At 38.0% G+C, this 14,620-nt stretch overlaps 1 protein-coding gene across 1 annotated transcript; it reads left to right on the top strand.

Annotated features, from left to right (window-relative positions):
* Window positions 1–602: 602 nt before the first annotated feature.
* Window positions 603–7,164, top strand: LOC306884642 (BTB/POZ domain-containing protein 3-like; the record flags this gene model as incomplete). Its single annotated transcript, XM_079440701.1, has 4 exons — window positions 603–913; window positions 1,864–1,954; window positions 4,223–4,341; window positions 6,132–7,164. 4 exons carry the CDS (start codon window positions 603–605, stop codon window positions 7,162–7,164), a joined length of 1,554 nt encoding a protein of 517 aa, XP_079296827.1.
* Window positions 7,165–14,620: the final 7,456 nt, after the last annotated feature.

Genomic DNA, 14,620 nt, shown 5'->3' with positions numbered 1-14,620 from the left:
TCCATCTGTAGGGGGTTACTCTCTCCACTCCATCCGTCCATTCAGCCCCCACAGTCAGCAAAATACACATCAGAGCGCAGGTCCACGGCAAACGAATCCTGCAGAGCTCCGTGTATGAGTGTTGATGTGTGTGTGTGTGTGTGTCAGAGTGTCAGGAGGAGAGAGAGAGAGACACACAGCGTGGACTAGCTGCTTCTCAACCACTGCAGGAGTATTAAATCTGAGACCGTCTCACATACTGAAGGAGAGAGAGAAGACATTGAAAGAAGGACGTTTATCTAGCAGCACAGTTATGGAGACTCATCTCTGCTGTCCACTGGCGGATCAAACTAGAAGCAAAGGACAGAAAAGTCAGACGCCGAATTGACTTTAATCTTCTGGTGGAAGAAGGAGATTATATTCCCTGACAGTTTGCTTTTAGAAGGTGAAGATTAGGAGTGGATTTTTCTTCTTTCTTTCCTTTTTTCCTCTGTTTTAGTTAATTGCTCTGTTTTTGGGGGCTCCTCACCCTCTCCACAAGTCGTCACCTCTCTCAGATCCTTCCTTTCCTTCCCAACATCTTCTCTGCATGCTTTTCCACTGCTCTGCAGGTGAACACACTCATGGTGGATGCCAAGGGAAGGAACATGAAATGTCTGACGTTCTTGTTGATGCTTCCAGAGTCAGTTAAGAGCAAGTCCAGTAAAGGCTCCAAAAAGGGGAGTCCCAGCAGCTCGTCCAAGCTGCCCCCTGTGTGCTATGAGATCATCACCTTGAAAACCAAGAAGAAGAAGAAGATGGCAGCGGAGATCTTCCCCACTAAGAAGCCGGCGTCGGCCACCACGGTGCAACAGTACCAGCAGCAGAACTTGAACAACAACAACACCATCCAATGCTGCAACTGGCAGGGTCTGTACTCCACGATCAGGGAGAGGTAGGTCAACTTCAGATGTGTTCAGAGAGGGAGACGAGAATGGTATTGTTTGCGCAGAGAACATCTGCCGACAAACACAGCATTTATACTGTGATAGCTGATACAGTGGAGTCCAAAAGTCGAAGAGCACATTTAAACCTGAAAATGCGAAACTGTAGGTTTAATTGAAGAAATATTCTGAACTTTTTCTAATTGATTTCTAATCAAAGAAGCACATTTGTGACAATGATCATGTGAACTTTCAGATGGTCACATTCTCAAATCATACTGGATAACTTTTTGGAGCTCACGCTGCTGTAATTAAAAAAAAAAATCTAACAAATTGTTATGCTATTTAAATAATTTGCCATAAATGTATTAGTTATTTAAAAAAATATTTTATTAATAATTTAAACGATTTATTAAATGAGCATTTTCACAAGTTCCGCCCTGTATGCATTGTCCCAAAAGAGGCAAAAGAAAGGAACAAGTTTTGTTTTATATGCATGGCTTTGTTCTCTGTCAAAGGGTAATGTTTACTTTGTCGTCATGGGAAAGCCCCATGCCGGCCAAAACAAATGTGCGCTCTCGGACCTGGCTTTGTAGTCACTCTGGAATAGCGTTCCTTGTTTACCTACGGCTCCTATGTGGCCTGGACCCCAATAATACATGAGGAAGATACCATTGTGGACTCCCATTGACAGGGCCCAAGGATTTTCCTGAGAAAAACGTGTGTAACCATTTTGTACGTGAAGTACTGCTAAAGTACAGAATTCTGTTGAATTTATGTTTTGCCAGGTATAGATTTTGTTTCCAAATAGAATAAGAGTTGACCATTTCTGTTTATTTCAAGTTCTATGATCATTTCTCGTCTATAGAAACAAGAGAAGAATTCACTTCTTCTATACAATCAAGTAGAAATCTTTCTCAGTTTTTTAGTCTAAAATCATTCTCCTCAATCTTCTCTACAGAAATGCTGTGATGTTCAATAATGAACTGATGGCTGACGTTCACTTTGTTGTCGGTCAGTCCGGAGGAACTCAGAGGCTTCCGGGACACAAGGTAGGACCACCTGATCTGCACTGTGCAGCAGTACCAGAGAACAGCTTTAGGATTTTCATAAGCGATGTGCGTCACTGCTGTTGCTAATGACAGCTAAATTCTTTCTCTTGTTTTCAGTCTAGCTGGCCATGTGCCTTTCTGAGACACTCCTCAATTATTGATGAAAATCAGGCAGAAGGCAGTGGGGAGATGTCTGTCTTTTGACAAAGAGTCTTATTTTCATGCTGGGTTTGTGCTGTATTAAATAATCAGATTTTGTGGTCAAAGTTTTTCAACTGTACAAAAGCATTTTTCATAAATATGTGAATAAAGTTCTGATGTCCGATGTTTGTACACTCAGTGGATGTATCTCCCAAAGGTTTTCTCAATAAACTGCTTAATTGGTCATTTGTAAAATGAAACATCATCAGACTTTGACCACACAAAACAAATTTGAGCCATCTTATTTTTTTAAATCTAAATATTGCAATATTGGTTACATATTTAGTCATCTGGTTTTCAAATTGAGGCAACAAAGGGTTCTAGGGTTTCCATGGAAAATTTCAGATAATTTTTTTTATAATGGTAACTGTATCAAACTGTTTACATTTTTATATTTTAATTCAACATTATTATTGAGATTGATAATGAATTTTCTTTCATATTGAGAGGCAAAAAAAATATTTTAGAGCGGAATTTGTTGACAAATCACTATGAAAATGCATTCAAAATATGAATTGAATTAAACATTCTCTAAATAATAAGTGTGCAAACCCCTGATCCAACTGATCTCCACTAAGTAAAAACCATTAGAGGTCTTCCGCTGTGACCTCTTCAATACTAGATTTCCAATAGCTTTTGTTGTAAAATGTTCATGGGGACTGGCATTATTACATAGGACATTATTATTTTTTTAACCTCAGGCCAATTTTAACTGCACCAAAACCCCATTTAAACCAGTTCTTGTTTCACTCTCAGACTTTATTTAAAAAGACAGGGCTAATCTGGTGCCTACAATTCAGGCATGACTCATCTTTTTTCCATTTAAGAGGCTAGAATTGAAAGCTGTGTTCGGCTGATATGTGATGCTTTATAAAGCACACTTAGGCAAGGGCATTGTATTGCTTTGCTGCATAGCCACAGCCAATATTGCAATGGGCCATGAAGAGTTATTACAGAGCACCTTTTTTATGATGTCCATTTGGCTGGCGTTCTGCTATGCATTATAATTTTTATTTGAGAAGGTTATGTTTGCTTCTAGGATAGGCTTCCTTGCATAGGAGCGCTTTGCTAAATTACTCTCGCCATTTATATGATGTTCCTCTTAGTTACAATACATTTGTCATGGGCTTTTCACATCAGGGATCCTAAAGAAGAACACACCTTTACTTAAAAGGCCAAAATTAAGTTTGCTAAATGGAAAAGATGCACGTGTGAGAGTATTGCTAAAATGAATGGTAAATATTCACTTCTGCTCCTGTTATATAATGCATCTGCAATGCTGTGTTGGCCTCAGATTTCATCATTAGCTACGTGCGCCCATTAGCATCAACGAGATAACTTTTAGCTCTTTCACACCATTGTGAAACACTCTTTGCTTTGGAGGGAAAAGCAAATGCCATTCACATGAATGGCAATCACGTGTCTTGTAAACCCAAGGGGAAATTACAGTCGTAATTAAGCATGGGTCTTTGTGGGTGAAATTTTGTGTGTGCTTCATGCTCAAATGACTCCAGGGGAATGGGATCAAGCTGAAATTTAAAACAGCCAAGCGTTACCTATACAATGCAATCGACTCAGAAGAAAGAAAACCTGAAGGGCAACTTCTGAGGAATTAAAGATCGCTAGCTGTGCCTTTCTGATTGCGGTTTATAAGAAAGAATGCTTCATTGTATGGGTTGTATGTAATTTAGAGGTGATTACATGAAACCATCACCTGCCACCTGGAAAGTTCTTTTGATGTGTGTGAGTGTGAGGGGAATAATCAGGGGTTTTTTCTTTTAAATCGAGGAGAGACATAAAACCACTTTAGTGTCAGGTCATAAAAAATAGGTCACTTTGGAAAAGTACAGACTTAACAATAGCTGAATGCTTTGAAACCGTTTCCATCTACACCACATGAGTCCTTCAATATACAGCTGATTTTATAGGTTTGCACTGGTTTTTGTTTGAAACTCAGTGCTGACGTGTATATTATTTAAAATTAAGTGATGGATACTGTTGATCCTTATGATAATTGATAACGCAAGTCATGTAAAATTAATTTATACTTCTTGTTTTTCTCATTAGTATGTCCTTGCTGTGGGTAGCTCGGTTTTCCATGCCATGTTTTATGGAGAGTTGGCAGAGGACAAGGATGAGATCCGTATCCCTGATGTAGAACCTCCAGCCTTTCTGGCTATGCTGAAGTAAGTCCCCTTATGTAATTGTACCTTGTCTGTCAGGTCTGTGCTGGCTGACCCTTTTCTCATCTGCCTGGTTAAACCATTATTATCTTTCTGTACAGATTATTTAGTTATTATTGTTTTTAATTAAGCGCAGGAGTGAAGAAAATTGTTCTCTCTGATCTAAGTACCCCTCTTTGGACTTCTTCCAGAGGGTTAATCGACTACACTGACATGTAATTTCTTTACAGCCAACAGTTCAAGACCATTAAAAGCAGTATTTCCTTTGGAAGAAGTCTTTTCTGATTGAAATCGACTGTGCAATTAGCTTCATTTGAATATACTGAAGATATCAAATAGTTTAATTTGACTTCATTGAGTACCCAATTGAGATCATTTAAGTTCAAAAAACTCCCCAGCATGACTTATGGAGCACATTCACTAAAAGGTTGCACCGCTAATAGAACAAAAACCTGCATATTATTTTAATCACACGCAATTCAGTTTAATCAGGTACCAATGTACAGCATGTTTGCTTGTTAACTGATTTGCATAATTTCTTTTAGTGAATCAGATGCTAAACCTGCACAAAGCACGTGTCAATAAACAGTATCACTGGCCACAGTTCATTCTTAGTTAATGTCCCCTTATCTCTGCTGGAAAAAAACATAAGTTGATTTTACTTGGTCTTCTAGCTTGATCAAATTGGCTATCAGCTGGCCTAGCTGGTCTTGAAAAACAAAAAGACATGTTGAAGCAAACTAAAATGGCATGGTTACATCAGCCATTTTTGTTTTAGCATGTTGGCTTTTGTTAGAACTATCGGTTAGGTTTAGTGTAGGAAGTACATGAAAGGCACTAACCGTTTAGTGCCAATCACTGGACATTTGAACTACTACAACAACCATCATAGTAAAATGTTGCCAGATTTCACATTTATCTATTTCATATAAAGCGAAACACGCTTTTAAAGCCACTCACTAGAGTCAAAAAGTGGACCAAAGTGAGCTGGTGCTGTGTCTCCAGAATTGCTGTGGCTCATGCCCAAAGTCTTTTATATGTATCAGGGGGAACTCTGAACAGTAATGGCACTTGATGCTTAAATGTTGAATAGAACTCTAGCTTAAACAAGAAGAAAATAAATAATGAAGTGAGCTTAGCTTGTCCGCCTCTCAGAGGGCGTAGGACCATGACAGAAGATCTGATAGATCTTAACTCATGCTTTACCCATCTCTCTTGAGAGTCCTTCTGTGTTCTCCACTCTCTCTCCTCTTGCGCTGGCTCATCTCTCACTCCTTCCATCTCGAGAGATTTTTGTTCTCTTTGCCTCTGAGCCTTTTATCCCTCCTCCCCCACTCTCCTAAAGAAGTGTAAATTATACATGTTGTTTCTGTTTACAGAACACGTCTATTGAACATTGTGTCCATTATGATGCTTCTTTATAGGTAATGACTTCTAGTCCAGAATGCGTTGCAGGACATAGTATTAGATTTGCAGTAGATCTGCGTAATGCATTATACTATGATCAATTCAGCCTGTTCTGAAGGACACAATCAAAGCCAAGTTAATTCCTATTCCACAAAGTTATGGCTATTGTCAGAATAGTGCTTTTTGTTATAAGAGGTGTTGCAAAAGACAGTATTTCAATTGACTAAAACACATTGTGGTTCATGCTGGTAGCACATCATAAAATAGTAGCTTCTAGCTGGGCTAGTAATAGCAGGCTACAATGCAACTGAACTATATCCATTTTGAATGACTACGGCTGATGATGTACGACACAGCTCACCTTGTTTTTTTTTTCTGTTACTCAGGTACATTTACTGTGATGAAATTGACTTGAGTGCCGACACTGTACTGGCAGCATTATACGCAGCCAAAAAGTACATAGTCCCGCACCTGGCTCGGGCTTGTGTCAACTTCTTGGAAACAAGTTTGAGTGCAAAGAATGCGTGTATTCTTCTATCTCAGAGCTGTCTGTTTGAAGAGCCAGACCTAACGCAACGCTGCTGGGAAGTCATTGACGCTCAGGCTGAGCTGGCACTTAAATCCGAGGGCTTTTGTGACATTGATGCTCAGACCTTGGAGAGCATTCTCAGACGAGAGAGTCTGAACGCTAAGGAGATTGTAGTGTTTGAAGCTGCACTAAGCTGGGCGGAGGCCGAATGTCAGCGGAGGGAGATGAACTCAAGTATCGACAACAAACGCAAGGTATTGGGCCAAGCCGTCTACCTGATCCGTATACCGACCATGGGTCTTGATGATTTCGCAAATGGTGCTGCGCAATCAGGAGTGTTAACGCTAAACGAGACTAATGACATTTTCTTATGGTACACAGCAGCTAAGAAACCCGAGCTGCAGTTTGCCTGCCAACCTCGTAAGGGATTGACGCCACAGAAGTGCCATCGCTTCCAGTCGTGCGCCTACCGCAGCAACCAGTGGCGTTATCGCGGACGCTGTGACAGCATTCAGTTTGCTGTAGATAAGCGAGTGTTTATTGCAGGTTTCGGGCTTTATGGTTCAAGCTGTGGATCTGCTGAGTACACTGCCAAGATCGAGCTTAAACGGCAAGGAGTCGTTCTGGGAACCAATCTTAGCAAGTACTTTTCTGATGGATCCAGCAACACCTTCCCAGTTTGGTTCGAGTATCCGGTTCAGATCGAGCCTGACACTTTCTATACGGCCAGCGTGGTTTTGGACGGAAATGAACTGAGTTATTTTGGACAAGAGGGTATGACGGAAGTTCAGTGTGGGAAGGTGACCTTCCAGTTTCAGTGCTCTTCGGACAGTACCAACGGCACAGGAGTGCAAGGCGGCCAAATTCCAGAGCTCATTTTCTATGCCTAAGTTTCTCTTGGGAAAACAAAAAACTGCCCACCATACCAGTGTGATATAGATTTACATTACGTACAATATATGTTTTTGTATTACATGGCAGAATTCAACTTCTCCAATGCTGCCAGCTCGAGCAAACCGAGACATAACAGGCATTACAAGGGCCTTGTTTTGAGTTCTTAGTAGTTTTTTCAGCGGCTGTCAAAGCACGAACAGTTAGACTGCATTTCCTCCTTGTCTTAAAAGTGAATTAAATAGTTTATTTTGTGCTCTGTATAAATCTGCACCTGTTTACAAAGGAAAATCTCATTTCAATGGGATGAAAGTTGTTGTCTAAGCTCCTTTGGGTGCCAGAGCCTGGCTGTTGCTCTTTATCTTGATTGATTTAAAAGGGTTTTGATTTATTTAATTTGAGAGGGGACATTGTGCATTGTATATATTTAAATGTGTGAACTAAATTATAAATATATATAAATATATAAATATTATCACTCCGTGGCTATATCCACTGTTTACAATGACTATACGCCATGTTAGTGAACGCTTGCACATGTATATTGTAGCAATAGTGAACAAAATATCCAAACTCATGATAACAGACTAACTTCAGTATTTCTCCTCATCACGATTCAAGGCAATCAAGATACCTAACATCAAAGATACTGTCTCCATATCTAATTTTTTGATTAAATGTCATTGTCAAGCACAGATTACCTTAGACACATATTGTTTAGAATAATCACATCATTTAGATTTAGAAACATTCATCCATTCCTTGCATCAGTCATAATGAGAAATATAAACTATATGTTTTTAGGATAAACCTATGTAGAGTTTGCACTGGAATAAACAATTTTCATTCAGAGTCTTTGACCCTGCAGTAACCTTAGTCAAGAGACAGATGTCATATTTAATGTTTCGTAAGTGAAAACAATGCTGTGAGGGACAAATGTATGGGTTATACTGTTTTGAAATAAATGACTAAAGAAAAATGGTGATATTGCTGTACATCAATCCTTAACAGTTTTCATTTTTGGAAGCTAGATTAATATGACCTGACTGAGGTCAGTGGAATCAATTGTACAGTGCTTCATGTTGTATTATATTCAGCAGAATGAACATCCTAAATATTTCTTACAATAAAATGTTTCTGTTCTCTAATGGATTCTGTGAAACGTGACTTAACAGTTCACCACGCACCAATATGTTTTAAGTCTCTTTCATGTCAGTTTAATAAAGTGCACTAAGAAACTAACTGAACTACCGTTAATTCAGCTGAAATAACAGGTTAAATATTCACAGGCACCACCATCACACAATCTGACGTTTTGGGATATTGTGTCATCATTTCCACCTCTATAAATGTTGTGTTCATGCCTAATTAGCAGCATAATTAGCTGTCACCCAACAAACCCATCTTCACTTCTACTAAATGGGATGTTGTCAACTAACATTTATATCACGTATTTGTAAAGACAAGATAGTTCAAGCATTTGATTTGGATTGCATTGGGCTGTAATTACCAGCATTGTTGTTTTCCCCCTCTTATTTTCATTAAGGTGTCAAGAGCAACAAGGAAGCAGAATGCTAATTCTATTCCCTGCTGAACTTTTAGTGACAGACATAATAGCGATGAGCAGAAAACAAATAATTGCTCTTTAAACTGATCAAGGAATGACCAGTCACATTTCACTGACAAAATCTAATATTACAGCTTTCATTTTTTTTCCTTCTAATTTTACACAGTGAGCATGACAGCAGAATATTTGGTTTGTGAATCAAGTCAGCACTGTACTGAAGTCGAAACACTAGGGTTATACAGATCACCAACCAGGTGCACTATAAAATGTCCTTGAACAGCCATTTTTATACATTCAAATCAACTAAAATGTGTTCTTTTATGGACTTTGGTATGTTGAGATTTTGTTAACGTCTTTTTTTCATCACATGAGATACGTTAATCTTTGTGCACTACTTAGAAGAAGTCATTGATGGAGCTTGCTGTGCGTTTATGATGAACACTTCTGTGAATGTGTATAAAGCATATGTTTGTGTGTTACAGTACAGAGAGACTTATGAATGTGTATGATAGTCGAACATGCAAATAAACTGAACAAGCAGTTCTGTTATGACATCAAGAGTGACTTCTACTTGTATTTATTTTTTTATATTTTTAGATGTGCTCTGGCCGGATTTTTGATGATTATTTTATCAAACACGTTTACATGATCAAAATATATATCCATTTTGAAAACTATGCGTCTTCCTCCTTCAGCAGTCTGCATGATAAAGATTTGATCCATTAGAAATGGATGCAGAAATAAAGCTAATTGGTACACCCTTCATTATAAATAGTTACAAATAGGGCATGCAAAAAGGTTTTACATACAGTAATTGATAGAAACATACAGTGCTTCTATTTAGCATAAATAATACGTACAAGCTATAAGTAGTAAGTAGATGGTTAGAATGTAAGACACCAGAATCAGAAAATGTCAAAAAAAAAAAGCAAGAATGCAGCGCAAAACAATAACATAGTATTGGAGACATTTAAATTAATAGTTCTCCCAAAATGTAAATTTGCTGAAAATTTACTCGCCCTCAGGCCAACCAAGCTGTTTCACTGGACAAAGCAATATTATGGATAAATGACTCATTAAATGACTCATTAGCTTGAAGCAACTGTTTAAAGTAAAAAAAAAAAGAAAAAAAAAAGGTTTTGTTACAAACATGCAGCTTTTCACTTAACAAGATCTTAATTGTTAGACTGGAGTCATGTCGATTACCTGTGGATTATTTTAATGTCTTTATCAGCTTTTTGTATAAACATTTTAAAAGAAGAAACAAACTCATGTTTTCATCAGCTGTTTGGTAAATGCTATTTTAGAAGAAACAAACTCTACATCTAGGATGGCCTGAGGTAAGTAAATTTTCAGCAGATTTTCATTTTTGGATGAACTACATCTTTAGAGTAAAATGTAGATGTTTTCTAATAGCATTCCGTACTCTACAAAGTCTGACATGATCACTGTGAATGGGAAATCTGATGAATTCCACACAGTATGTTTTGGGACCAAACATTTCAGAGTGATTTTACCCTGTTGCTAATATGCACATGCAATATTTTTAATTGCCCACAAAGGCAGAGAGAGAGAGACACTCGCCTCTTTAGGGGACCTGGCGTACTGGGTTTACAGACTGTCAAAGCTGTCCCCAGCAAATGCAGATGATATATTGAGCTTGAAATTACACTTCAGTCAGCTAGAGGAGGAAAAGTAGAAAGGAAATCTGAAATGGAGGAGGGAAAGACAGGGCAAAATATGTGGCTCTTGCAATACAGCATTTATCTTCATAACTATACTGGATATTGACTTTATTTAAATGAATAATTTGCAATGAGGGAAGTGGTGTGTGGCCAAGTATGGTGACCCATACTCGGAATTTGTGCTCTGCATTTAACCCATCCAAGTGTACACACAGTAGTGAACATACACCCGAAGCAGGTAAGCATTTTCGTTACATGTTTACCTCTCCACCCCAGTGATAGTGAATAAGGAACGAATTGATAGTTATGACTTAAAATTGCTTTCGTCAGTTCAAGATACCTTTTATACAAAAAATACAAGGTTTTTGAACTGTGTTTCTTCAAAATGATGAATAAAGTTAATGCATCAGGTGTGTTTATTTTTAATATAATATAGTTTGTATTTAATATTTGAAGGTGCTGTAAACTGACTCGTCATGCTGAATAATTATATTATAGTTGAACAATAATAATTTCCACAAAATCTCTATCAATATAGACCTTATGCATCAAGGAAACAAGCATGCAACAGTCTTTAGAATTTTGTCTTTGAACTTACGTGTTTGCAGTAATTAGCTGGTGGAGTGGATTTACTCATTGTACAGTTAACAAAAGTTATCACGAGCATTGTAATGTTCGAAGTGAATGTCGTCATAAATGTCGTAGACCGGAAAGATTTTAAGGCGAGACGCTGCAGGTGAATAGGGTAAAAAAAAATAACTAATAGTTATCACCTTACTTACCTAGTTGATTGATTACATTGATAATTGCAAGCATTTTTTGTATTACAAGCTTTCTAAAATGTTAAGTTTAAATATAGAAATTAGGCATTATTTGATGAAATATGTGCTAATTTTCATACATGTCTATAACAAAAATCTAAACACTGGATGAAGTTGGTTTCAAAATTCTTATTTCATTTTATTGACATATTTGAGTCAAACGTTTTTACAGAGGGAATTTTGGGTATCTCATTTTGTCACTGCATAATTCAGAAAATAATTAGAACAGACAGAAAACAATATATTTTCACATTTTTTGGGGGGAATAAAATGTTGTATATAATCAAGCAAATTATATATGAACAAATCCCTCTGTAAAAACCTTCAGGATATAGACAGGAATAAAGATGTAAAGTTTGGTGTGTGTAAGTGCTACTGAAGTGGAGATATATGGCTCAATGTAGGAGAGAAAACTCATTTTGAGAAAACGGCCTTTAAAAATATGTATTGTAATTGAAATCTATTGACACAAATAGATAAAGTGTTATAAAAGAAACACTTAGTGTCTTTTGGATGTTTTCTTTCCACTAGTCTGAAAAAATACCCAAAATCTCAAATTTGACAGGTGCATGAAAAAAACTGTGTTTTTGCCTGCAGTGTCTCCCCTTAAAACAAGGGTTCATTCATAAATTCGTGCAGCCTTATATCTGTAGAAATACAAACGAATACAGAAGACAACATGTGCAGCGCTGAGAAAGGGGTGGGGCTACATGATGTCTATATGCATTCTAAAAATAAGAGCTTGATTGACAGGCGATCCGACCAATCATAATGCCAAATCTGCCATTTTGTCCGACAAACAAATCAGACAGAATAGTATAGATCGGTGGACTTAAACTTGAAAAATTGTGTGTAATGTTGTCTTGAAATAAAAAACATTCTGATGTTCATTCATGTGTATTTCATGCTTTAAGTAAATATGAAAAGACGATCGCGTCTCGTGCTGCTTGAACTGATGCAATACAGTGATCTGTCATGACATATTGAAGAGCCACAAATCTGTATTTATTGTTTGGATTTCTTAAAAAATGACAAATTTGAAAGCTTGTTTTACAACCCGAATTCCGGAAATGTTGGGACATTTTTAAAATTTGAATAAAATTAAAACTAAAAGACTTTCAAATCACACGAGCCAATATTTTATTCACAATAGAGCATAGAGAATATAACAAATGTTTAAACAGAGAAATTTTATTATAAGACCACATTTTATTTAATTTTTATCTACTTAATGAGCTCATTTCAAATTTGAAAATTTGAAAATTTTGAAAATCCTTACTAGCTTGTACTTATTTGAACAATGACTGAGACTTGGTGTTACGAGCACTTCCTCTGTCTGATTGCCTCTTCAAGATGAATCGCTTTTTGTATTCCCCAATTGTAAGTCGCTTTGGATAAAAGCGTCTGCCAAATGACTAAATGTAAATGGAATACTTTAAAATCATAGTTCTTCAACGTCAAATTGCAAAGGCTTTGCAAATCTACAGTGCATAACATCATCAAAAGATTCAGAGAAACTGGAGAAATCGCTGCGCTTAAGGGACAAGGCCGAAGACCTTTGTTGGATGCCCGTTAGTCTCAGCCTCAGACGTCACGCCCATGGACCGTTGGCTAAATGTCTGATGCATATGGCACACTTTTCTGGAAACACTTCAGGAATGTCGAAGTCGTCATCTGACTGGTTGAATTAAACCGGATTTCCAGGAGACGCGAGTGTCTCGTTTATTTTCAGTCCGCCGGGAAACAAAGATGCCAATGGCGCCAAACCCCCTCACGAAAGAAGAAAGCCATCATGTTTACAAATGTGACGGCGAACACTTATCAGGTCAAGTAAATGCTGGATTTTCAAAAGTATGTGAAATATTTAAAGTTCGCGGTATATAAACTTTAAAATACATCCGAGTTTCACACACCAGTTTGTTTTTGTGGCGACATTTCCACGCCCGAAACGTGACGCTGAACGAAACGAACTGTGATTGGCTATTTGACATGTCGGTCAAACGGCCTTATGGGCGGGCCTTGGCCAGTGAAACATTCTACGATACATTCCAGACCTTCAGCCGTCAGTCTGAGGTCCGGCTACGCGAGACTGGATGCCCGTGGTCTTCAGGCCCTCGGACGACACTGCATCACTCATCAGCATGATTCTGTCATTGACATTACTAATTGGGCCCAGGAATACTTCCAGAAACTATTGTTGGTAAACACAATCCGCCGTGCCATCTGCAAAAAAGGAAGTCATATGTGAACATGGTCCAGTAGCGCCGTCGTGTCATGTGGGCCAAGGCTCTTTTAAAATGGACTGTTTCAAAGTGGAAAAGTGTTCTATGGTCAGACGAGTCCAAATTTGACATTCTTGTTGGAAATCACGGATGCCATGTTCTCCGGGCTAAAGAGGAGGGAGACCTTCCAGCGTGTTATCAGTGTTCAGTTCAAAAGACAGCATCTCTGATAGTATGGGGGTGCGTAAGTGCATACGGTATGGGCAGCTTGCATGTTTTGGAAGGCACTATGAATGCTGAAAGGTATATAAAGGTTTTAGAGCAACATATGCTCCCCTCCAGACGACATGTATTTCAGCAAGACAATGCAAAACCACATACTGTAGCTATTACAACAGCATGGCTTCGTAGTAGAAGAGTCCGGGTGCTGAATTGGCCTGCCTGAAGTCCAGATCTTTCACATATAGAGAACATTTGGCACATCATTAAACCTGGAAACCTATATCAGGCAAGAATGGGACCAAATTCCAACACCAAAACTCCAGAAACTCATAACCTCGATGCCCAGATGTCTTCAAACTGCATAGAAAAGAAGAGGAGATGCTACACCATGGTAAACATGCCCCCATCCCAACTATTTTGAGACCTGTAGCAGGCATCAAATTTGAAATTAGCTCATTTTGTGCATAAAATAGTAAAATTTCTCAGTTAAAACATTTGTTATCTATGTTCTATTGTGAATAAAATATTGGCTCATGTGATTGAAAGTCTTTTAGTTTTGATTTTATTCAAGTTTAAAAAACGTCCCAACATTTCCGGAATTCGGGTTGTATACCAGATGTAACCTGCTTTGTCTTGTCTGTCAGCATGTTGTCAGTTTCCTCTTTGCTCCGCGAGGAGGGTGGGTTTTTGCGAAGGGTCCATGTCGTAGTTATGTAGTCATAGTTTTCTATGAAAAATACAAGATTTTTGAACTTCTTAATCATTCTTCAAAATGAATTTAGAATTTTGTCTTTGATCTTACATTTTTGCAATAGTTGCTAAATTTTTTACACCCGTATACCTTCATGCTGTGGAAATACAAACAGAAGAAGACAATGATTGCAGCGCTGAAAAAGGATCGGAGCTAAGGTCTATATGTATTCTCAAAGTGGAGTGTT

The sequence above is a fragment of the Barbus barbus genome (assembly GCF_936440315.1).
Source record: "Barbus barbus genome assembly, chromosome: 18".
NCBI lineage: Eukaryota > Metazoa > Chordata > Actinopteri > Cypriniformes > Cyprinidae > Barbus > Barbus barbus.
This window is presented reverse-complemented; position numbering and strand designations above follow the sequence as displayed.